The 26,574-nt window shown below is 49.9% G+C and overlaps 1 protein-coding gene across 15 annotated transcripts in view; it reads right to left on the reverse strand.

Moving 5' to 3' along the window:
- Snap25 (Synaptosomal-associated protein 25kDa) overlaps positions 1 to 26,574 on the reverse strand; it is a 196,328-nt gene that overhangs the window by 102,360 nt on the left and 67,394 nt on the right. For 2 of the 15 annotated variants that reach the window (XM_077665946.1, XM_077665949.1), the window contains exon 1: positions 19,372 to 19,576. The exons of 7 other annotated variants lie outside the window; for them this stretch is intronic. In XM_077665946.1, the coding sequence (XP_077522072.1) occupies positions 19,372 to 19,503 (132 nt within the window). In that variant the 5' untranslated portion in view covers positions 19,504 to 19,576. Of the gene's footprint in view, positions 1 to 19,371; positions 23,095 to 26,574 lie in introns of those variants that run through there. 6 more of the 15 variants (XM_077665950.1, XM_077665945.1, XM_077665944.1 and 3 more) reach the window with 6 other exon arrangements.

A 26,574-nucleotide genomic window follows, 5' to 3' on the forward strand; every position in this document is an offset into this window, starting at 1 on the left:
CATTTCCAACACCGCCCATTAGTGCCGAAATGCAAAACAAGCAAGACTTAAATTTACAGTACGATAAGACACCAGATGCGGCAATTCTGCGAAAGCAGTTAGGTTTACCCACGATGCATACCTCTGATGTCGTTACTTTGGCGAACCAGGGCGGTGCTACCGTCAAAACGTGCACTAATGCAATGGCAAATAGTCTCGGATACAACGAACAACTCTTCCCGCGCCGTTCGGTTATAGCGAACAAACGCTGGTTAATGGTTTAAGGGGTTCAAGGTCCCAAAGCGATTCGGGCTATGAGGGGAAGGATGCCGTAGTGGAACATTCCGGAAAGTTTTGATCCGCTGGGGATCTTTAACGTGCAATGAAGGCCACAGCGAACGAGGAGGTGCCGCAAACTCGCCCGAGTAACTGAAGAACTCGCGCTTCCAGTTTAACGCCGAGACCGATTCGCCGATTCGGAGAAGCACCCCAAACAGAAGTAGAAGCGCGCTGGGTGCGAGACAGTCGCCGCGTCGAAAGTGAAGCTTATGTGCATAGCCGCGGATTAACTAACTAGCGGCGGCGATTTGGAAGTTTCAACGCCTTGCTGGCTATGCCGGTCACGTGATATGCGTCGCCTGTCCAGTCGGTAGGGCCTGCTTTGAAGAAATAGACGCGCATTATGCGTTTTTTTTAGGCGTAAACGAAACTTTAGGAGGCCTCGGAATTTTGGCTGTAATAGAGGCAATCCGCTTAATACGAACATCGGATACAACGAAGGCAATCCGCGTGACCGCCAGGTTCGTTATAAGTGGGCTCGACTGTACTTCATTGTTTCCACGCGTTTAAAGTAGCGTTATCTTTCGTTACTTTCCCACATATGAGCTCCAGCATCCTTAAGCGCGCAGGTTACGTGTGTGCGACAATAAAAAAAAAAAGATAACCCTACGGTAATTACTCCCAGAGGAAGTGCACACAGGCTTTTTAAAATGACATTTTCTGTTTTGTTATACGTGGTTGCTCTCATCGTTCGGCAGTTTGTTCATAACCACAAGGACATCTCATCAAGGCATTTTTTTTTTTGCAATCTCGCGAGGACATGCCATATGTGTTGATGTGATAATATTCGGGTTCGCGTAAGGCGGGGGGGGGGGGGGGGGGGGCAGTCTTTAGTGTAGGGCTGCGCGACAGCTACACCTCTTACTCGGCGTTCCAAGACACAGCCGAAATGGTAGCGAATATATTTCTTCCCAACACCGAGAGACAACACGGCCGGCATGCGAAATTTTTATCAGCTCCAAGGAAGCGTCAAAAAAAAAAGTTCGTGAAACCTACGTTAAACAACCGCAACGTGAGCTCCGAGGCCGCAATGCAGGCGCCAGTTCTCGCCATCGACGCAAAGCCACCGCCACCATACATAAGAGCTACATGAAACATGAGCTTTACACAGCACGTCGCCACAGCGAGTGCAACACCACGGACCGAAGACAACGAAGAGACAACCCTTATAAACTTATCATTGCGAATAGCGACCGCCACACTGTGCCATATTCCTGTAATGTACCACGAAGAGTAGGACCCAGCGGAGGACTCTGGAATGCTGTCTAACCCTCCACTATTATCCTCTTTTCCACGTATCTCGCTCAGCCCCTAAACCAAGCGCCAAAAAGCAGGAACAGCACCGCCGTTCGACAACTGCGTTTCGCAACGTGTTTATCACCAGCGTCGGCTTCACACCCACGCACAGAACGGTCCGACGGCGCGACAGAAGGGCGTCGACTCCTCCTCCTCCTCCTCCACAAAAAAACCACGGGACGTCACTCTACGCTGCCTAATCAGCGAGCAGCCGCGTATACAACGGTGTTTTTTTTTTTTTCCGGCAGGTATACGAGTTCACTTCATCCCCGCTAACTTCATTGCGACGTAATTTATCCTCCCCACGTTATTGGCGGACAGACCTCTCACCCCCCCCCCCCCCCCGCATCCTCTTCCCCTTCCTAGGCTGTTTATCTGACCGGCGTGTTTACCCCCAGACAAAAAGCGGGACACGCGAGGACCGACCGACGGACCGACCCCATCGGCTAGCCCGCCCTACACCTTCCTCCTCGTACACACCCACACCCCTCTCCCCTCCGATACGCCCTCCTCTCCCTCTTCCTCCTGTCCTCGAGCGAAGAAACACCCTCGCAGTCTGACGACGGCGACATTGTTTAGGGTCGCCTATAGCAACGAGCCAACAGCCCAGCGCGCGTGGCACGGCACGCAATTCGGGGACGCAGATTTCTCTCGCCCGCGCGAACCGCGGGTCGAAGCGTCCGCGGACGTCGGGTGCGGCGCGGTAGACGAAAACGACGCTTCGCTACGACAAGCACTGCGCGGGACAGTAGAGACAACTACCTCTTTTGTCTGGCCGAAGGCGAAAGCAATGACGGCCGTTAAGAGATGCGAGCAAGTTGGCGCGACGAATAGGACCCGCCGCGATGGCTCAGTGGTTAAGGCGCCCGGCTACTCAGCCGGAATACCCGGGTTCGAACCCGACCACGGCGGCCACGTTTCGGTGGACGCGAAACGCAAAAGGCGCCCGTGTGCTGTGCGATGTCAGTGCTCGTTGAAGATCCCCAGTTGGTCGAAATTATTCCGGAGCCCTCCACTACGGCACCTCTCTCTTCCTTCTTTCACTCCCTCCTTTATCCCGTCCCTTACGACGCGGTTAAGTTGTCCGCCGATATGTCAGACAGGTACTGACACATTTCCTTTCCCCAAAAACCAATTTTCATTTTCAGAATTGGTTGAGACAGGTGGTCGAAATTATTCCGGAGCCAACCACTACGGCACCTCTTTCTTCCTTCCTTCTTTCACTGCCCCCTTTATCCCTTACCTTACGGCGCGGTTCTGGTGTCCGCCGATATGTGAGACAGATACTGAGACATTTCGTTTCCCCAAAAAAACAATTTTCATTTTCAAAATTGGTTGATACAGGTTGTCGAAATTATTCCGGAGCCCTCCACTACGGCACCTCTTCCTTCTTTCACTCCCTCTTTATCCCTTACCTTACGGCGCGGTTCGGGTGTCCGCCGATATGTGAGACAGATACTGCGCCATTTCCTTTCCCCAAAAAACCAATTATTATTATTATCAGTCGCGACAACTATACCTCTTTTGTCTGGCAGAAGTCGAAAGCAATGACGGCCGTTAAGAGATGCGAGCAAGTTGGCGCGACGAATAGGACCCGCCGCGATGGCTCAGTGGTTAAGGCGCCCGGCTACTCAGCCGGAATACCCGGGTTCGAACCCGACCACGGCGGCTGTGATTTTATGGAGGAAAAACGCTAAGGCGCCCGTGTGCTGTGCGATGTCAGTGCACGTTAAAGATCCCCAGGTGGTCGAAATTATTCCGGAGCCCTCCACTACGGCACCTCTTTCTTCCTTTCTTCTTTCACTCCCTCTCTTGTCCCTTCCCTTACGGCGCGGTTCAGGTGTCCAACGATATATGAGACAGATACTGCGTCATTTCCTTTCCCCAAAAACCAATTATTATTATTATTATTATTATTATTATTATTATTATTATTATTATGAGACAGGTGGTCGAAATTATTCCCGAGCCAACCACTACGGCACCTTTGTTCCTTCCTTCTTTCACTCCCCCCTTTACCCTTACCTTACGGCGCGGTTCTGGTGTTCGCCGATATGTGAGACAGATACTGAGACATTTCCTTTCCCCAAAAAACCAATTTTCATTTTCAAAATTGGTTGATACAGGTTGTCGAAATTATTCCGGAGCCCTCCACTACGGCACCTCTTCCTTCTTTCACTCCCCCTTTATCCCTTACCTTACGGTGCGGTTCGGGTGTCCGCCGATATGCGAGACAGATACTGCGCCTTTTTCTTTCCCCCAAAAAACAATTTTCAATTTCTCGTCGAAAAGGAACGCAACGGTGCGCAGCTGATAGACGGCGACAACGCAGGCGCGGCAGAAGTGCGGCCCAGAGAGGCAAGAGCGGAGTACACTACCGCTGACGTCATGAGGCACACTCGTGGACTACCACTTCTTGCGCAGCGCTCGCCTTGTCCCCTACAGTGCCCCTGAGTGCTTTACGCTGGTTTGTCTTACGCAGGATGACAAACTAGCCCGCTCTTCCAATTTATCATCCCTTGTACAGCCGGGGACAAAAGTATCTGGACGCTGATGCGCCATTAACGAAGCTGATAGCTATATAATTAGTCGCCGGCTGAAGAGCACAATCGTGCAGGTAAAAGAACAGAATTTTGGCTTTCCCCTCCACAAGTGTGGTCTCCAGCCGGTGGCTAATAATAGACCGTCCACTCGAACTACGACGAGCCTAACCGGAAAAAGGGCGACCCATATTGCAAGTGTTGCGCAATTAGATTGTGTACGAAGACTTCAGTTGCTTCCTAAAACACTGTGCGTATATGCGCGCTAGCTACAAAGCGGAAATGTGGCAATAGTGCGAACATTTAACGCAAGATTGGCGAAAGCTTAAAACTATCTATAAATTGCGCAGATTCTGTTCGGAAGTCAACCATGTGACAATGTCGCACTGTTGGCAGCGGAATACCCTCCATTTCCTCACACATATTTTTTGTACCACCAGAATTTTCTAAACTAACCAGGAATATAGCTATAGCACAGAAAAGTCTGGCTCTGCTGTGGATAACCAAATCTGCCGTATAATACTACAGGAAAGCTGCTGTTCCTACAAAAGGGATTTCAATCGTTCGAAGATTAAGCTAAAAAAAAAGCTACAAACATATCTGTCCTAAAGACTACAATTTTCTGTCATTCTTTTAAACTGAGCTGTGACACCAAATGCAGGGCACCCTGCATCCCGTAAGCGCACCCCATATACCCCGCGAACTCCATCTATAAGCAACACAAGTGCACCGTATACCTCATGACTGTAGCTTATACACCATCAAACACACAAATAAAACATTCACAGAACATTAGCAGCACGCTCTGCCGCAGGGATAATCTCTCTAACCAAGTGCCTTAACGTCCCAACCGCCGCAGTTATCCCCTAATCCGTAACGAAGCCTAACTCACAGCTGCACACACCAGCAGGCCACATGTACACGGTCGCTCAATAAGAAAGGGAACACGTGAGCGCGTGGCTGCCGCGCTTCCCGGAACCGCTGCCGCTGAGAGCCGGTGAGAATCGGCACATGCGCAGTAAGCGCGGCCGGCCGCCCTTTGCGCGCAGCACGTGCCGGGCATTAGACACTTTTAGTTGGGGCGTACGCAGTAAGCTTGCGTACGCATCTCTTACTGCGTTGCGTACGCTGCGAATAGTGTAAGCACGACACTTTTAGTTGGCCGTGCCGTAGCGTCCCTCAGGCCACGCGTAAACAGTAGCGCCATCTAGTCACAAGACGTCAAAGCACATCAACGCACGGGTGAAGAAATTTTCATCCGTGATTATTGATAACTAAAGTGAGTGCATTGCGAGCCTTTTTTTTTTGTTCCAAGAAGAAAAACTACGTAAACCGATGAAAATGTAAAAACTGACTAAAAGCTAGAAAACTGCGTCGCCAGGTGTCGTTGCTACGAGGAAACCACACCGGATTTAGTTAGGCCTAGGGGATTAAAAATAGCCACAAATTATCTGAAAAAGGGGCTAGTTATCGCTTATACTAATACCCACACGTATTGTGGGCAAGAGTAGGCAAAATAAAAACGAACCGCTGCCATTTGAGCGAGCTATTGCGTAAGAGAATCCACCGGCGACATGTATTTATTCCGAAACGGGCGAGCTGGGCGCCGCCATCTTGTCAACGCAGCACGTAGCGTGCCACGTTGCGTACGCTACGCTATGCTTTATGGTGGGCGGGCGTCCGCAACGCGCGGCTAGATACGTTGCGTTCTGCGCATGCCTATATGTTGCCCGCAGTGTCGTTGCGTACGCAAGCTCACTGCGTACGTCCAACTAAATGTGTCTATTATCGCCAGCTCTCGGAGGCAGCGGTTCCCGAAGCGCGGCGGCCACGCGCTCACGTGTTCCCTTTCTTATTGAGCGACCCTGTACTTTACGCGCGAAAGGTTCCTTCAGAGGTTATCAATAAAGAGTCCACTCAAAATTTTAATGAGAACGTGCAGAGTGATTTGCGAGCGTATGTCCTGCAAAAAGGCATATATGCTTGCATTCTTAACGCACTGTAGCACCGCGGTAAAGTTCAGTTCTGAATAACTTATCCCAAACACCCGCCTCCACAAAGAAAATTCCTTCTCGAGGAGGCCACCTGCTTAATAACTAATGCGCCACTCTCTTTAAAAAAAGGCAAGAAAAAGGAGCTGGCGTGCGGCTTTCAAGATGCATATTCCATGCCCGTTGCGTAAGGCACCCCTTACGACGCCTATAGGGCCCGAGTCGTCGCTCAAGCAAAAGCACGAGGCCCGCTTCTACCACGAAAGACAACTACTGGCAGGCATTCTTTTTTGTGCGTGTCTCTCGCCGCATTCAAATTCGTTGCATCAGCGGCTCGGCTGCACGTACAGTGTTGAGCAGCCCTGTCTAGAGCGCGCCGACGGTGCTCTGCGGATCAAGTCAGCGCCATCTAACGTTAAGCTCTGGGTTTTAGTTATGCGTCCCGTGCGCATGCGCGACAAAAACAGAGGGATGCCTGCTCATCGCTTCCTTGTCCAGCCCCCACCTTGCGAGTTCGTTCTGTGCCGCCAGGAACGCGCTGCCTGCATTTGTGACGCTGTGACGGTGACCAAGGCATCGCCATGCCGCCGCGTTCCACGAGTGTAACGAGACGGCCAGGAAACCAAGCGCGAGTGATAGCGGATGAACGCGCGTTTCTGCATCCAAGTTCCTAGATCTGTGCGGATCCCAAATGCTCTGTCCCTTGCAGCTGATAACACAGCGAGAAGACACGCAAACAATACGCCTGCAACGCATGGTGCGTGGTGGTAGCACGCTACCTTATACGGACAAGACAAAATCGGACCACAAACAAAAAACTCAGCCGTATTCTCGCACTTTTAGCCTTTTGCGTGTTTGAAACGCGCTATCATCCGCTCTCACTTGGTTTTGAAACGCGCGATCACCGGATATCAATTGCACTTGCTTGCATAGCCGCGTCACGATTCGGGCGAAACGCGTTGGTTTTCCGGCCGCTATTACATAATATTCAGCGCGGCCCTGGCGGCGTGAAGAGCAAGCAATGAGAGGAAATGAGGCCGAGAACCCACAAGAAAGCAGTGCTTTATTTTAGCCGCGCATGCGCACGGGACGCATAACTCAAACCCAGAGCCTAACGTTAGATGGCGCTGACTTACTCCACAGAGCACCGTTGGCGCGCTCTAGACAAGGCTGCACTGTACGTCGATCGCCATGGGTCTCCATCATATAAAGTCGTATACCGTGCGAGTTACCATTTCTGGAAGCGCGATTTAAAACAAAATACGTCGCGAAACAAAGGCGCCGAACAAAATAACGCGATTAAAAGTGGAAAGACAAGGCCCAAACCGCGTCGACACCGACCCAGACGAGGGTCGCCAGCTAGGTATGGCAGGCGCTGAAAAACAGACATCGTTGCGCAATCATTTCTTATACTTTTTGTTTCCCGTTTCCTCCGCTGATCTACCTGCGACATCGCACTGCGCTCACTGACGTCCGTTTCTTTTTTTTTACGCTGTTTTTATCTTGTTTTTTATTCTTTCCACCGTGGTCGGTGGACCGGATCGTTTGTCAGTCGCGCAAACGTGGGAGGACATACGCCCGTGCGACGTCGTCGCCATGGCGACGCACAACGCGAAAGCTCACCCCTTTCCAGCGGAGTCCTCGACGCGACGCATGCCACATTGAGAAACATGTTGCAAGGTATACAGACAACGCGCGACGTGATATTCGTGTGTTTGCTTAACGAACGGACAGTGCGATTTCGCATGCCGTTCCTGGTGGCTAAGTGTCGCGTGAACGAATAATATTATCCGCGCAGCGTCGCCGTACGCGTGGCGTTACAAACAACGACGAAATGAAGTAGATGGTACTAGGAATGCAGTGCAAGGACATCTCCGACCGACAGATTTCTCGTGACCTCCAGAATTGGAAGGCGAGACGTGTAGCGCCCGAGCACTGACGTCCATATATATATATATATATATATATATATATATATATATATATATATATATATATATATATATATATTACAAGACACTGCAGCTGCAGTGTGGAACCAAGAAAATAGTCCTGGTGTCATGGTCCTTTAACTAGCAATAAAAACAACGCTTCACGGTAGAAGAACTAATCGGCTAGCTATCATTCATGTATTTAATTTAGACCCCCCCCCCCAAAAAAAAAAAAAAAAAGCTGGATTAGAGCACTCAATGCGAGTAAGTTAAGACTGAAGTGCGTACCTACACACAGACCCAGACAGTGCGCAACTACGGCTCATAGAAACGCCGACTGCCAGAAACGAACTACAAACAGCGATTGGCAACGCGTTTGACAAAAGCCAGGCTCCGCTATACCAGACGGCCACACCAGCTCCCATCTCACTGGCGTTCTCAGCAAACGGATTGGTAACCGGTCAGCACAACTGATATGTTTACAACACTTCCCTCGCGTTGAAAGCCGCGCAAACGCTCGCCAGACAGGCCGCACGAGAGCTCTCAGCGCCATTTTCTCTCAGAAGGCGCCGTGATGAAAGTACTGTTTGCTTTCGAACGCAACAGAGCCTCTCCGCCGAGATTCCGAACTGCGGCGTAAGTGCCAACACCACGCACCCGGGGCAGCGCGCTCGGCTCAGTAAGCATCGCGTGCTTTTCCGTGGAGTAGGAGCAGGCTTTGTTTAGGCTCATGCAGCCTGCACTGTTTCTTTGCAGACACTCGGGTAGGGCTACAAAGTAAATTTTCGACGCTTTCAACTAACCGCCTCCCGAGTTCCGCGCTCGCGTATCTCAGACACGCCCACAATTCACGTCGGCGCAATTCATGTCGGCAACAATTCACGCCGGCAAACAATTTACGTCCGCAAACAATTCACCCCGGCAAACAGTACCCGTTGCAAGCACATAAACAGACTTTCCAGCTAGATCCTAGTACTAAAGTAGCTAACAAACATCCTCAGCCATTGCGGCAATCAGCTCAGGCGCCGTGCCCTTTGAAGTCCCAGCTATACATGCCGCCTGAACTACGCAGCTACTCTTCATTAAATTGGAACAACCCGCAGCGCGGGCGAAGCTAAAGAATGTGTCAGCCAATCAAACACCGAGAGTACGCGAATAGCACCAGGTGGCTAGGCTGGGCCAATAGTATCTCGCGCCTTGCGAATCCGGAAGCGATGATTGGCTCACGTCCGCTGTGCTCAGATTCCACGACAGTACAAGCTTCTATCCAAATAAGAAATGACAAGAGCCCGCACGCAGTCTACAAGAACGCACTCCCGCAATCAGCGCCTGCAAATCCAACGCGGGCCGGCACTTGTTCCGGGCACGGCCATGCGTTACGCCCCGCGGAAACCTGCAGCAGCTACAGCTACTACTGAGAAAGGGCGTACGCCACGCTCTGACGTGGAGAGAGCAGCGTTTTGTCAGCGGCCGCGGAGCGCTAATTAAAAGTTTTCTCCGGCGCGGACCAATTTAGAAGAGGCTGTCCGGCGCCGTGAGGCAGAGTCCGAAGCCCGAAGCCGATAACTTAAACAACCCTCGAGCTAGAAAAGCCCTTCGCATTTCGTCCCCTCGCCCTTCCCCACAATGGAGTACTTGTTCTCGGGTCATTAGAAAGCGCCCGACAAAAGGGCACCCTACTCGGAGAACACCGCTGTGGCTGTCGCGCTGTCTCGCGGGCCGGCCTTATCGCTGGCCGAGCAGCTTAATCGCGTGGGCGCCCTAATTGGAAAGGACCGGGCTTCTGGGCCGGCCGCGGCTAATACACACGGGCCGGCAGACGTCGTCTCTCGGGATGCGTTATGAATGTGAAGAAGAGAGGAATCGCCTTAATGCAGAGGTCAATTTGGTTCGCTCGCCCCCAGTATACAAGACCTTTTGACTGTCCTGAAGGCCAAGGAAGAAACGAAGACGTATGCGCCGAAATCGCTACGTCCGCAAGGCCGCCTATACTCCCGAGCCCACCTGCATCACGAGACCGCAGATGGATCATTACCTAGCTATAAAAGAGCGTCAGCTTTCGGGCTCACACGAACCTGATGGCCACGGCACCACCACAGCAATCGCATGGCATGAGTGCCGACTTGTGCCAATGAGGAACCTGCGCTGCCAAGGTGGCACTGCAACTGTTCCATTCGGTGACTCAAAACTGCTTTTGTCAGCCGCTTGGGCCGCTGCAAACGCGAGAACACATTCTGCGCGATTAGATACCCGCGTTTGGCTGACAGAATTCATTGCCTAGCTTCTCTCGGCGTAGCCCAGATAGCTGACGCACGGCACGTGCTCCTTCGACAGAGCGCGGAGGCTCACGCCAATAAGCGCCTGAAGGTGGCGCGGAAAAGTACTGAGAGTACTACCCAAAACTGCTTGCTCTTCTCGCTAGGCAGTGTGTTATGGCGCTGCTATCGGCACCGCAAACTTCACCGCCAGTTCCTCATAGACAAGCGTCAGCAAAGAGGTGGGAAGGAAAGTATAAAGGATGGGCAGAAAGGAAAAATAAAATAACGAAAGCAGAAAAGAACGAAACAATGAAGAAATAAAATAGGAAAGAAAGAAGTAGGATGGAAGAAGGGCAGGGAAAAAATAAAGAAGCTGCAAAAGGAAAGGCAGATGGAGGCGAAATTCTAGAGGTCTATTTACTCTGCGATGTCAGTGCATGTTAAAGAACCCTTGGTGGTTGAAGTTTCCGGATGTCATTCACTAAGGCGTCCCCTTATAGCCCGAGTCGCTTTAGGACGTTAAACACCCGTAAGTCAAGCCAAACAAGCAGATGAAGAACGAGATCACTAACAGAAGGCAGACAGAAGAAAAAAAGTATACAAATAAAGATACGTTAGTGAAAGAAGGAAAGCAACGAAGAATGGGAAGGGAAGGAAACCTAAAACAATGGCGTTAGAGGTAAGTTCAGCCTCGTTATAACGGAGCGGTTTACAACAAAATAATGGATATAAAGAAGGAGTGAAGATTTCCCTTGGAAGCCCGGTCAAAACGGCTTATAACGAAGCTACGGTTATAAACGAAGTAATCGCCGGGTCCCTCGAACTTCGTTATAACGATGTTAAACTGTATCGCTATGGCCGCCTCTGACCGGGGGAGGGAGACAAAATTCTGGCAGCTACGTAACAATTGTACAAAACAAAAGGGGTCGTAGAATTGCTATTTTTCTTTCTGGAAAGAAATTACAGCTCCGTAAACAGACGCACTAATCTAAATACAGAGGAAGAAACACAATCAGAATTGACATTATTAGCCACAGCCGCCAATGCTATTACCTAACGTTCGCCAGGCACATCAAGCGTAGCGAAACACGAGAGAAAGAAAGAAAGAAAGAAAGAAAGAAAGAAAGAAAGAAAGAAAGAAAGAAAGAAAGAAAGAAAGAAAGAAAGAAAGAAAGAAAGAAAGAAAGAAAGAAAGAAAGAAAGAAAGAAAGAAAGAAAGGAAGGAAGAAAGAAAGAAAGAAAGAAAGAAAGAAAGACGAATTTTGTTTTGACCGCTGCATCCATAGGCGCGAAAACGTCCCATTTCGGGAACGGGGTTCCAATCAAGAGAAAAAAATCGCACTAAGTGTTTGTTCAGCGTTCGCTCCTGGAGATAGACGAAATAGAGATAGAAAAGAGCAACACACCTCTCTAATAAGAAACGCAGTTCACTCCGCACTTCCCTTGTTAACGCCTCACCGCTCGCCAGGCGGCAATCTGCTACTACTTAGCGAACAAGCCGTAAAAGAGAGACTCGAGTAACACGGGAAAGATGGCCCCAGAGAGCCTGGAAACAAGCAAAGCGCAATGCGCGAACCAATACTAAAGACAGAAAAAGATGAACCCAGTATGAAAGAACTAACCAGGAAACGATCCCAGAAAGAAAGCAACAGAAACACCGGTACCTCCATACAACAGTGGCGACTCGACAAGAGCAAAAAAAAAAAAATGTGCAACGGACATTGCGCACACACAGCAGAACGATGGCAGAGATGGGCATTGAGGAACAAGAGGGTCGGGGAAACGCCTGCGGCAATCGCGGAACAATGGTGTCCGTCCAGAAATAGGGGGTCCCCGGACGTGGCAATGGCGACGATTCGAAAGCCCTATGAGCACGCCGACGACAAATGGCGATGCGATAGAAGACGAGGCCAAGATGCGAACAATGGAAGTGAATGCGAAGAGGAGCTGAGGTTGGGAGACACGCACACTGTGTCGCCTTATCGCTGGCGTCTTTGACGTGAGAGCGTCGGACGGGTCGCAGTATCACCGGGCTATACACCGAGGGCAGCATAAGATTTATTGGGGAATAAAAGGGCGCAGATGGGGAGAGGTAACGAGCGCATTGATACTGAGCAGGGGGGGGGGGGGGGGGGGGGGGGGGGGGACGGTTCAATAAAAATCTGCTTGTGACGCACACAACCCCGCGGCGCGGTGACTAGGCGCATATGTCAGCGTCGCGCCGAAGACAATAGGATTCTCCGCGATTAGGCGAAAGGTGATTTCCGATAGAGAAATGAGGACACCGACGACTGGCAAACAAATAAAGAAATAAGAACGAACCACAGAGGAAAAAAAGGGATCGCAATTAATGATTGCCACGGTTCGTTCCAGAGCGACCAAGTAATCCGGATATGAATCAAAGGGCGATCGACCGGACCGCTGAGCACCACTAATCTACTGAGCGCGTAGGCAGGGTGCAATTGGTTCGGAAGATTAGTGTGCCTTTATCAGATCCGGTGTAAGCGACACGGCCCGCGGAGCTGTAGTGACCTGCTTAGACCGAATCATTGGCGGCACGGTCGGGCAGAGAGAAGAAGCGTGTTTACGACGCTGCCCTGGCGACATACAAGAGTCGCCGGAAGAAAATAATCATACACGGGAGGGGGGGAATGTTCGCGCACTTGTCACCGGCAAACTGAAAGCGAACGACAGATACGAGTTTCCTAAGAAGTGAGTGCCACTCGAATAGAGTGAACGATCTTCAGACGCTGAGGAAAATCAGTGGTTTGAGCAGATCTGCACGTTGAAGAAAAATAGTGGTTTAAACGTTTCGTAAACCAGCACAAATATCTCGTACGCCACGAAACTTCCCGGGATACAAGTTGGAGTAAATTTCAAAGACAGAGTGACATGCACAGACACTGTGCTTAGTACTAACTTAACCTCTTTGCATACTATGTGCAACGGAATAACGAAGCGGCAAATAAAACTCAAAAGAAGGCCTTCCAGCCAATGGTGTCGACCGACTGTCATGACGTCGTGCTCAATCTCGATCCAGCTGCTACTGCCACATTGGAGGGCCTGGCAGGTGCGAGCAGGTTAACCACGACGTCATGGCAATCAGTCGACGCCATTGGCTGGAAGAGCTCCTTTGAGGGCCATTTGCCGCTATGTTTTTGAGTTGTATCCGAATACAGACGACGAGCACACGGAGCTGAAAATGCAAAATGAGCAGAGAGTCACGCGGGTGCAGCTTTTCAGATCGTTACCATAAAGTGGCTCTGATAACCAGGCAGCAAAATGCTCTCTAAGGTAGGAAAACAGCCTAGAAACTGAACGGCATAACTACTACGAACTTCACTTACCCCTACCCTTCATTAGGCCTAGTTCAGCCCGCCTACTGCGCTATTGCTTTATTAATTTTTTTCCTTCCCTGCCCGCCTGCGTGACGGAGGATGCCATCTATCAACGCTCGCCACTTGAACCCCGCGTCAGTGACGTGACTTGGGTCGGCCAACGGCCTCAAGTTTAATCAATCAGACGGGCCACGCGGGGTGAATTCGTTTGTCATGGCCCTTATTCCACTTTATATTTTTTCTCTCAGTAAGCTAAAAAAAATAAAAACGAAACGTGATGGAGTGGACGCCGGCTGCCGAAGGCAGGGGGACGGCTCCCTACCAAGAATTTCGGCTGATGGAGCAGATGTCGGCTAAATAACGGAGAGCTCCTTACAATGCGTCTCGCTCCGATATACACGCAACCTCGAGACGAAAGTGAACACAGCTCGACAAAATGGCTTCGCTGGAAGCCTAACTCCGTGTACCCCACCGCAAAGCCATGCCCTTTTTTTTTTTCCGAACGCACTTGATCGCCGCCCACTCCGCTAAAGTGGGACGACCGAAAGCGAATAGGGTTGGCTTGCCGCTGTGACAAATGGGCCAAGCGCAGCTTACTGCATATAAACCGTTTTTTGTCGAAGGATTCACGTGTAGACGAACCTCTTTTGACAAAGTCTCCACCCTTCGACTCCCCAGCCAAGATCTGGCGCGAAGAGTTTGGTCTTCGAAGTGCAACGCGTCCGCTTAAATTCTTTTAACCGACTCCTGCGCAGCATTAGTCCCTCGTGAGCTGTGGTCTTGCCACATTCTCGCTGGACCTGTTTACCCTACACAACACCCTTTGCGCCAGGTCGACTGAAAAGAGCTACGACTGCTCGCCGTTCTTAAGCAGATATGCCGCGCCAAGACACACAACAGAATGGAAGGAAAATTTTCGACAACTGGATTCACACTCGTTGTTCTCCTTTAAAGCTAGCCGTCCTTCGAGAGGCTAATCCGTTTCTCTACCTCCTCTGTTCCAAGCCTGGGGACTCCATACGTTGCGACGCCTGGCCAACGAGTTTCGACTATAGAGCTTTTTGTTCGAACTCCAGAAAATTAGGGGAACAAGAAAAACATCTACAGGACAGTCACGAGTCCGTAACGGGAGTGTTCAGCGTTTAGTGAACACGTGGGAATGGGAGAATTTCACAAAAAAAATTCGGGGTATATTTCCGAAAAAGGGGGCGGCAGTGTGAGGGACGAACTGGAACTTCTTCCTGCTGCCGTGGAGCGTTGCAGTGGCGTCATGCTTGACGTCACTGCGTGCTGACCAATCACCGTGGCGGGTGGTGTGCGCTTGCGGTGCGGACGATAACGACGCCGTTAAAACCGGGATAAGAGTAAATAACAGCTCACGCTGCGGAAATCTCCAGAAAGCAGCAAACAACATGTATGTCGGCTTATGCGGCGAAAACGCAAATGCAACTGCCATAGACACAAAAAAAAAATAGCTGGAGCTCCGTCCTACAGGTACTATCAATGTGAAAGCAAAAGCTATCCCCCCCCCCCCTCACACGCACACACCCTTTGAAAAAAAAAATGACATCCAACAAAACATTAAAGCACATGGATACAGTGATGGAAGATAGAGCAAAAGACCGCACGACGAGGAAGCAGGGCTCCAGGCGAAGAGATAACAGTTCGTTCCTTCAAGCTCCGCTGGCCACCGCAAAATGGGAGCGACGCAGAACGAAGCACAACCGCCGGGTTGCACGTCACTCGCAACAGATCCTGCTTTTCCCGCCTGATCGACTTTATCGCTAAGACCGCACGCGCGTCAGGAATCCGCCCGGCCCGGCATCACTGGCAAGCAGGAGCCAGGGAGAAGCTGACGTGTTCCGCCTGTCCGGTTTCGTTACAGGCGGAATTACAAGGGAGAAAGGCGCGGTGTTCCCCATTCGGGAAGTAGGGAAGAAACGAAGCTGTGTTTGTACCTGTGCACCCTGATGCTGCACGTATGCTTTCTTCCTATCCCGGTCTGTCTTCGTACTCTCACAGATATTTGTTTAATTTCTTACCGGTGTGCAGATTCCTGAGTGTATACACTTTTAAAAACGAATACGTCTATGTGGCATTAAAAAACACTGGCAGTGGTTTAGCTCTGGTTAAACCTCGAGTGACGCGATAGCTACAGCTGGTCGCGTGGAACTTGGTCACGTGACCAACCACGTGACGAACCGCGTGATCAGCCACGGCGCCACGCCGCTGGCAGCTGCTCCGCATCACGTGACCAACCACGTAACAGCGTGGGGGCACCGCCACGGCGCCGCCACGCCGAAGGCTCGAAATTCTACCGTAATGTAGCTATCGCTACAAAAGAGAGTAAACTGTGACCTAGCATTCCCTTTTATAAAAGGAAGTGCGCTAGAGGGGAGCTTACCCCCTTTTTACTCTTTTCTGCTTAGAGTGTATGCGCTTAACGAAGCTGCGAGTTCGTCGAAAGTACGCCAAATATTTGGCTTTTGCACCGTTTTTTCAACACTCTGCTTTAGGTAAGCACCACTTCGCGTCTCTCCTTGAGCGCATCTGCCTGTACTTCGTGTTTATCTCACGGCAACACGGAACACTTAAGGGTTTAAGGGAGAAGCAATACAAGAAACTCCTTTTAAAAATTAACGTCTCTCAAGGGAGTCGCAAAATGTTCTAAAATGAAAAAAAAATCAGCTTTCACTTTTACGACCAATATACGATGTTTTCCGGAAGGGGGGGGGGGGGGGGGGGGCTACGCTGGCCGAGAATTCGCCACTCGTGATCATGCGAACCATGGCCATCCCGTAGAAAAAGGGCTAGCCTTCGTAAAATGGAGGTGACACCGTTGTCATCACATCGAATGAATCCGTATGAAGAACAAATACAACTTTTTTTTTCATCTTTTACTCCATATACATTTCTATAGACTTCTGTATAGGCAGCGTACACATAAGTTTGTACAAGTCTACACTCGCTAGTTTCACTTATAGGTCAGGCGCATCAAGCTGTCTTTTCGCCAACCTCCGCAAGAACAACTAAACAGTGCGCACGAATAAACGTCAACATCGAAGCGGAGGCGCCCGCTGACTGCAACCTGACCGCGCGAGCCCGCCTTTTCCTGCTGCCGCATGAAAGAGAAACATCGCAGCGCCAGCCCCGTGATAGTTATCATGAAAGGTTCCGCCGCTACAACGTCCACCGCTCAAAGGACACGTCCGCGCGGCTGAAGAAAATCACGCCCGGAAGATAAGTCGCAGTAAGCGTCACAATCGCGAAGCGAGGTCAGACGCTCCGTCGGCCGGTGCAGGCGTGAGATGGAGTTTACGTCAAAAAGCTGGCCAGACGCGGAGATATGACACCACTGACATTTATCTGACCTTCAACACTGACAATGCAGCGACACAAAAAGCCTTACCGAAAGGCTGCGTCCAAGTGCAACAGTGTGTTGATTTATTTTCAAGGTTGGCTCGTCCGGCCAGTAAGGCTGACGTGTAGCTCCTTGGTAAACCGAAACTCTAAGCCATGATGAACGTTGGAAACATCATGTAATCGCCTTTCACTACGGCGAGTAGCTTTAGTAGGCCCGATACGCCGGAGACATGTTAAACGAACAATGAAAGATTTCTATTTCTACCTGGAACACTGGCCCATTTACCCCTCGCCCCAAAGGAAGACCCGTCCGCATGAAAAGGCGAACGTTAGTGCAAAGCGTTACGCTCAGTTCCTCAAAGGTGGCGCACCTTTCCAAGGTAAGCGTGCTTCCCTCTCATAAGTTTTGGGAGGACTTCGGTTCCTACGGCTGCACTAAAAAATTATCACACAAAAAATTCCTTGAAGCTAAATATGAACACGTACAGAATGTAAGGACGCTCAGTATGTTCTTAGGAGGTCCGGATACATGCTCCCGTTTTTCCGGCAGCAGAATGTCCACTAATGACAGAGAAAAAAATGATTTTATTAATTTCCCCGCCATTCGACTCAAACTCGCGGCGACCACACCAGAGAGGACTGGTTGCCGCCGTTCCGAAGTAATTCCGGTGTAACATATAGCCTCTGCCGTCCATGCCTAAAAATCGCTGTCGACGCATGCATTACGTCCGCGAAAGGTTACTGTGACGACGACCCCTGCATTTCGTCCCTCGGTGTTTTACAGGATATAAAAGCCTCGTTTTTGGTGCGAGTGACCTCTCTGTCGTTAGAATGCAGCGGTCTATCGATTACGCCCAACTTCAATTCGTCTTCATCGTCCGTTTAACTAAACATTTTTATACATCGCCTGCAGTTCGCGGGCTCCTCAAACAGGCTGTTAACGCTGTGAAACAAACCTCCAAAGGACGCCCGCTTACAGCTAAGCTTACAGCCAAACACACATAGAAAGGCGAGACCGCATGCACTGCGGAGACGAATAAGTAAGCGACAAGGAAATTAGGCCCAATGATCCGAAAGTACCCAAATAACAACACTGGTGCCAGATTTCACACTAAACAATCCGCGCAATACACCGCACGTGTGGTGCCCGTAGTGCTCGGAACGACAATGAATAGGCACCAAGAGAGCGTTAATTAATGAGCGTCCATTCAACGTTTACTGAACGCTGTGAGCGTTCATTGAACGATGAACACCCGCCACAGCGTTCAACACTGAACGCCCAGCTAGTCAGCGCACACGAGACACCTCTTTTATTCCGGGGAAAACAAAGTGGTCTATGCTCAACGCTAAACGACATCGTATATGGAAGCGTGCGCGCAAGCCAGAGTTCGGAACAATGACGCACGCAAGAGCATGCTACATTGAGCAAAGTGTTAAAACTGCCGAAACGGGCCACTTTGGAGAATAAATCATCACACAAACACCACCCCTGCTTTACCCGAGGTACGCGTGAAATTTATCCACTCATCTAAGCGCGTTCGCGAAGCGTTTCGCCGAAAGCTGAACTATGTATCTTTTCCGTTAAACAGCTGCGGCATGATTGCCGAAGCGCTCTAGTTTGGTTCAACGCATCTTCATATAGGAGTTACCGATTCAAGAATATTGAACTAAACTTTCCAAGCAGCTGAAAACAGAAGACGCTCATTTTAAATATTCTCTGAAATAATCTAAACGACAGGCACGTTACTACACACGCTTCGTCGTAGCTGCAACCAAAGGAGCCACACAAATGACTCAGTGCTCCTGAAGGTAGTGAAAAAAAAAAAAACTCTGTGGACTTGTGAACTTCACGAGTTTGAGATACTCTTTTTTAGTTCGGGCTGAAGAAATAGCTCATCTCTGTTACAGTTCACTTTGTGGCCCACAGGCACGCAAACATTCATTGTTTTACCGAAAAAAATGCACAAGCACTACTTCCCTTGAACACCCTACGGCAATGGTGAAACCTCGCCCAAGCTATCCACCGCAGCTTTTGCTCACAACGTGTTACACCTAGCGTAGCACCAAAGGGGAAAAAATCGCAACTTCTCAACCAATAATTATTGAGACATTACTAATGACGAGCCCAAATTTTCAAACAGTGTTCCTGTGCGCGAATAACGACCCATTAGACATTTCCAGCTGTAAAGCAGACATCACAAAATTCGTTCTCGTGCGCAAACTGACCGTTCCCCTTAATATCGCGGCTGCCTGTACGTACATCGAAATGTCACTCACAATATCAACGCGCACCTTACCCGCAAAGAGCACAGACTATATATTCACAGCATACTGACCTCGGTGGTGCCATCGTCAATCTTTTGCTGGAGCATCTGAGCAGTCAACTCTCCGCCGCCGTTTGCGGCGTCCGCCATGGCGTCCTTGGCCGGCACCGGCGTCGGAGCCGCGGTCGCAGCTTTTAACACCATTATTCTGCGGCGTCACGCAGTAGCGTCACAACACCGATCACACACAGATTTAAAAAAAAAAACGCGCACAATCGCCGGAGAGGTCGCGAAGATGGCGGTGCCAAATCACTCGAAGGTCGCACCGACGTCGAACAGCGCGCTTCACACAACGTAGTAACTACGGTCAGTTCCGGCACACAGGTCGGAGCACGATCTTCGAACGAACGAGACACACCACCAAGACACGAAGAAGCGCTTGCACTTGTGAACAGTGGTGCCTGGACTTCGCTTAAGTGTTCTCTTCCTGCGACGATAGGTTCAGCCGACCGGAAGTAGGAAAAGTTAACCGAAAAAGCTTTTCTTTACGCTCTGCAAATGAGTTGGAAATGGCGATTGGAGTTTGAGAAAACGATCTAGAACTTGGGAAAAAGGAACGAACCCGCCGAACGCACGGGTTCAACTCGGGTGAAGTCCTCGCCACGCAAACAACTGTCGTGAGCCGTCAAAAAAGTAATAAATGGACCTGCAAAAGAAACTGCTCCGTGATGACGACCTGAGCTCGTTACCCGCCGAAGTCGCGCCCAAACGAAGCGACGAAGCTGGAGGAACAAGCACGGTACCAGAACCTCTTGCACAGAGAGGAACTCCACGAGACTTCAAACTCCGGTTTACAGCGACGAGTGACCTCTGTCGAATGCAGTTAAAAAAAAGACTTTTATTTGTAAGAAAGCAACTTTTAAAAATATCTACCGGTATAAAACTAACACTCTAAGTCAGCGCTGTACCCTTCTAAAATAGAAAACCCTCCACGCCTAAATTCAGCCAACGACTTAGCAACGAAGCGCCGAAAAACAAGGTGTCTTCGTCCGTTCTCCACCAATATCCAAATCTAAAAATAGAATCTGATTTGCTCGCTTTCGAGTTCCTTATCGTTTGTGTTTCTTTACGCTCGACAGTTACTTTGATCGGTGGCTGAAACGACACAGTTGGTCGAGGCGACCCTAAAGGTCCTCCGGGCTTTGCTGGGTAAACACCACAAGGCCAAGCCGAAAGAAACCTAAGATGGCTGAGTTGATGGAGTCGGCCTCGAGAGAAGCAAGCGGCCCAGTCTTTTCGAAAGAACACACCGCCTATCGGTAAATAAAGAGCGTGCTTTTGATACCAAACTCCGCAGAGATCACAAAGCGCTCGGAGTCCGCGGACAAAGACAACAATTAGTGCTGTGCTCGCACTTCTAGTTTCCCTTTTGCGTACACTTTTCGGTAAGATGCTAGCAATCAAACTACCTCTGCGAGGAAAAAAAAAGTTTTCAGCTCTCTCTGACGAAAGGTTTCAGCGCAAATACGAACTTAAGAGGCTTAGATGCAGCCACGATAGAAAAGTTTCTCTTGCAGCGAACTTCCGGTACACAGTTAACAAAAACAGTTGCAGCAAAGTACACTCCGGTGAACAGCTAACAAAAACAATCAGCTCCGAACCACTGCTCTTAAACGAAGTTGTACGCAGCGAAGCTTCACAGAGCTTTGGAGGGCTTTGTTCTCTCTGGAAAAGATTACTGTCACCTTCTGAAAGCGCTAGAGTTGCATCAACCGTGACTCCGAGAAGCTAAGCAGAAGATAAGCGTGCTTTCTCCAGGGATACGCTGTCTCTTCGCTTTTAGAACAAAACAGACGCTTCGCGCAAGCCAAACGAAGCCGAAACAAACCAGCGGATACGAACGCCAAGAAGTCGCTACTTCGACTCAGTGAATGAATGACGCTCAGGCTGCAAAGATCACCAGCCGCAGAAAGCGCTCGCTGAGAAGTCTGTTAATCACACAACGCCGGTATCCAGACGAACGACGAAAGCGGGACCGGCGGTGCACTGTGAGAGTTTGATAACCTGGACTGTCGCAAACTCTTTTAATGTCGCTTCTTTTTGTTGCTCGCTCAAGAGAAAGCCGCCACTGGAACGACAACGACAACGACGAAGTTCACGCAAACGGCGACTCGGTGCCTGCTAATCCACGAGCGATCACTTCTCCCCAAACACTGTTTGTTGAACAGATGGCGTAAGAATAGACGCACGGTCGAGCTCTCCGCACGAGCAGATAACACGACACACAAGCAGCCGTATCACAAATGCACTAGGATCTCGAACACTCGCTTCGCGACGAGTCGTAGGCACGGCCAAATGTTCTTATTTTGTACTGTGAGGCATAAAGCGACGGCTTAGCACTGGCGACCGACGCTTTCCGTTGTTACCAACAGCCCGAAGGTGCTCCAAATATTTTTTCTTCTCTTTCCTTCCTTGCACACAAAACACCAAGCTCGTCTTGCACAAAATCGTTCAACCACTTGTGCGGTCCAGGACCCACAGAAAGAATATACACGGCAGCACTGGGGTGCGGACTCAAGAGTCCGATAAAGAAACCAGCCAATCCAAAGACGCAGTTAAGAAGAACGTGGCTGCAACCAAGGCCTTTTTCCGAGCTTCCAGCGAATAATTGTCCCACTTCCGTTACCCGGTTAAAACAAGTTGCGAAAAGCTTTGCTGGAGACGGCCAAGCGATGAGCGATAGTTCATGTTGTGCAACTTCCCCAAAGCATTCCCGAGAAAGGAAGGTTTCCGATTCCTTTACGCCGCGAGATAAAGTCGCAGAGGTGGAGAGTGCCGGAACAGAACGGCAACTTTCGCAACTTCCTCAAGTAAGGGGTTTTGCCGGAAGGAAAACACGCGCACACACCACCCAGACGCGGCACGCACAAACACGCAGAACACACAGACGCAGCGGTTGGTTTCCGTTTCCCCGAAAACCCGACTTCCTGCCAGCGGGAGAGCAGTTTCACCACGGCGAAAGACGGTCACCGCAATTCACGACGTAGGCGCTGCCTTCAATTAAGGCGCAAATCCAAGACAGGCGACCGCTTCCGACGACGACATATCTTCCGGGAACGTTGTCCACTTCGGCAGAAAAACCGCCAAGAAAGTTTTCCGCAATATACCTTGGGTGACGCGTACTCCGGACGTCTTTCTCAAAGAGAACAATTTTCTTGTCTTCTTTTCAGCGTCTTCACAAAATCGCCGCGCCAATGAAGTCTGATGCGATAAGCTTGGAGAAAACGGTCATCTTGCCTTGTCCGTAGAGTAGCAAGTTCTGGTAGGAAAACAAAAGGTTGTGGAACACGCCTCCGAGAGGCTACACGGAAATTTTTTGTGATGACACCGAGCAGCACAGATGGCGTTGCTTTCCGACGCCTGATAAACGCTGAAACACTGAGCAGCAACGCTCACACGACACCACCAACCTACACCACTACCACAACCAGCACCTCCTCCACAGCGGGCCGTCAGTTTTCTTCTCTATTTTTTTTTATCCGAAAGGGGAGAAGTTCTCAGAGACAAAAAAAGACACGAAAATGCACAGTTGCCGCGAAAGTAATAAATAGACTTTTCCGAGCACGTCTCACAGGCAATTATCGCTTCCGAGTTTCCTACGGCGGAGACGGAACGCGCTTCGCACTCTGGCGGTAGTTGACGACCACTGCGAACAGGTAGGAGGCGATGCGCCGATGCACGGAGGCATGTTTTGGCCCTTGCCGCTCACGAGGCCGACCAAACTCTCGTCTGAGCAGTGGACGCGCCACGCAGTCGCTTAAATTCGCGCCGCTACGCGGAGGGGAGTGGGGAGAGAAAGAAACAGAGAGGGAGAACGAAGAACGAAGGCGAGAGATAGGCGAGCGCGTTGCAGAGACGACGAGGAGAAACGGCCCGAGCGCGAACGCGCATGCGCGAGAAGATCATACGTCACGGATGACGAAAGACGCGCCGATTCTTCGCGCGCGCGCGCGCGCGGGCGTGCGAGCGCAATGGACAACGGAGAAGGTTTCGATTTAGGGAGCGCGGGAAGCGAGGCTGAGAAAAAAGCCCCGACCAGCGTAATGCGCGCGCCAAGAGCGCGTTCTTCAGGACATGACTTGCGAGCGAGAGATTCTCAGAGACGCAACGGATGCTAATCAAAACATGGAATGCAGCGGGTGGAGAGGGTCCCTGCAGGAGCTGCACAGCTATGCAGCAAGTGCAACTATCCTTGTGTCAATTGTACATCCCCAGAGTTCAGTACCCGAAATAAATCGATAATCGATAGCAGGGCAATACAGCTCACAGGCGTGCGCAACAATATAAAAGGGCGATTGATTGGCAAAGTATTCTTTATACACAGCCTTTCAAATACGCGGAAATCCATCCCAATGTGCACAAAAAAAAGTGAACTGTTCACAGTCACGACGGATGTGATGACTTGTAAAGGGTGCACCACCACATACAGCGTCACCATGCGGGAAAGCCCGCTTTAAAAACGCAATTGGGCGGGGGTGGGGGGGGGGGGGGGGGGGGAGAAAAAGCGGGCGCTCCAGTTCACCATAGCACTTTGAGAGCCAAATCATTTCATTCGCTTATAAAACACTTGCACAAGTTGGCGAGCGATGACGTAGGGCACGCCCTTTCGGCATGTTTTTCTAGAGAATAAAATAAATCCGACACTTTATCTGAAACGCCTCACGAACGCCGAGTCGCGGGAAAATGTCAGTGTGAACGAAGCCGAAGTTGAACAAAGTAAACAACCTACCAGATGGTCTGGCACTCTTCCTGTTTGTAGCAGCTGTCGAAACAAACGGAAGCTTTTAGAATTGAGCGGGTAAAGGCGCCAAAGATTCCTGTAGAGCGAACAATTTTCCCTCCAAATATGTTGCAGGCCCAAAGAATCAGCCACCGCCTTTACCTTGGCCCCAGTTTTCCGAGCGCCTTCTGTCAACCCCGATACACTTCCTAATACCGAAATTGTGTCGACAGTTCCACAGCAAAGCCTCGGAGCGAGAAGCATTCCCCAGTGAAAGAACCAGTGACAGCAGAAAAGACCTTTTAAATGTCAAGGTGAAAAATTGGTCGAGCGGCTAGGAAAGGAAGCTTCAAAAGGAGATTTAGAAAAAAATATCAATATAGAAATAGAAACGAAGCCAGGTCACGAAGCGTGTCTTAAAAAGGCAATAAATTTTTATTTCATCGACAAAGCGCGAACAGAAGAACGTGCAAAGGAAGAAGGGAGAGGGAAGGTAGGCGTGGGAGAGCATCGAAAACGTAGCCAGCCTGAACAATGGGACGTTAATCTTCAAAGCTGCGTAACTGCCCGATAGCAGATATAGCTCAAACGAAAAAAAAGCAATATTTAGGAAGACAGTCATTTGTCACCCTTTCACCGCTTTTCCAGGTTTATGGGAAAATATGCGATCGCCAGCGTTCACGTATCTTGCCCAGTTGCTTGGGAGATATTCGGTGCACATTACGAATAAACCCGCGCCGCGTTTCCTCAGCGGACTAATTTTCGAACCATAAATAGCCCGTATCCGCAACTGTGCTCAAAAGATGACTTCGTTTGAACTGTTTTTCTTCTATGAACGAGATCATTCGGCGCGTCCTATATTCTGATTAAAAGTGGGCGAATATTTAAAAAAAAAGTGCTCCAACGCAACTCGAATAATTCTTTAATCCGATCGGTACCAGATTAGCGACTGCGATGTGTGATCAAAAATTAAGTTAAAGCCGCCAAATCGGGGCAATGCAAACCCTACACTTGAAGCTAATTAAGCCCCCTCCTAAGTGGAACTCATCGCGATTTTACCCGCAACATGATGCGTGGTGTTCTAAAATTATTTCTGATTTTTTCTACCACCTTTAAAAGATGTCCCTTTCACTGTCAGAGTGCACACAATTAAGCTTTTTGCACGAGGCCCATCCTGCGAAATCGCGCCGTTTAGTTAGCATCCATGTCACAGACGAAAATGTGGCGGGCCTGCCACACTTACCAGCCTAGATGCCAACCAACTGAGAACATGCCTTCGTTTTCTTCTGCCTAACAACGAGGGTACACTCTTTTTAAGTAATACAGATCAGATATTGGCACGGCCCTCCACTTCAATCACTCCTCTTTTTTTCTTGAGTAATCTTTACAACCAAGAAGAATTTCCCACAAAAGTATTAACATCGCGACCAAAAGTCCGATGCCGGTTGTTCTGCCGATCTATTCTCCTCATGGCTAGGGGTGTCAACGTTGCCTACCATCGGCAGGAAGTCCATGGCGTTTGCAATGCGGCAAAGTTCCTCCCCGTCTTCCGCAACACGCATTCTGCGAACGTGAATCCCAGCCTCCCCAAAAGACTGATTCACAAGGAGGCAACTCCTTTTTTTCCTTAAACAATAGCACAAAATCAGACAACGGATTACAAAGCGCCTCTCTTGACTCCAAGTTGTCACCTCTGCAAGAGTGAAGTCGACCCCGAAACGGTGCGTTTCTCTTCACAAGACTTTTGGTCGAAGTGCTCTGTCCTTTTCTCTCCAGCTCGACTCCCAACCGGGTAGACAGATATTCCTGTCTGTTCACATTCAAGGACAAATTTGTCGGAAGATTCAATACTCACAGCCAGATCTCTCGCAATCACGCATATACGATTCCATAAAAAAAAAATCTGCCTGCTCTCACGCTCCAAATTTCCAGGAGAACAAGGAAACGCGTATTTATCGCGCAAGCACTAACAATGCCAGAAACAATGCCCGATCGGGGTCCGACTTGGCACGCGACCTGAAAAGAGTTCCGGAGGCCTTGAACTAACAGCTAGCCGCGGGAAAAAAGACCGCAACGCTATGGTTTACGACATGACGACTATGAGACATGGTTAGAGCGCCCGCCTTAAATACAAAAGCAGAGAGAACTGCGCAGGGCGCCTCTCACTGGATTCTTCCGCAAAAATAAAAAATAAACAAAACATTCAGCCCAATGAGGCTACGATATTCCACCGCTTTCCTTGCATTCATCAACCGAGTTTCTCTTAGAGCCGTTCATGCCTTCGAATGGACCATTTTTCTTCACAACTACAGTACAGTATTACGAGAAAAAAAAAGATGAACTCGGGCAAAAAGATTTTATCACTTGCTCTGCTAGTTCCTTGAGCACAGCGTTTCTTTAGCCGAGCTTGCTGGAAAATGGCGGGCGCACTGGAACGATTTATTTCCCCAATCCTCTCCTCGCAGACTGACCAGCCGAATCCCCAAAAGAGAAAT

Source organism: Amblyomma americanum, chromosome 5 (assembly GCF_052857255.1).
Source record: "Amblyomma americanum isolate KBUSLIRL-KWMA chromosome 5, ASM5285725v1, whole genome shotgun sequence".
NCBI classification, from domain to species: domain Eukaryota; kingdom Metazoa; phylum Arthropoda; class Arachnida; order Ixodida; family Ixodidae; genus Amblyomma; species Amblyomma americanum.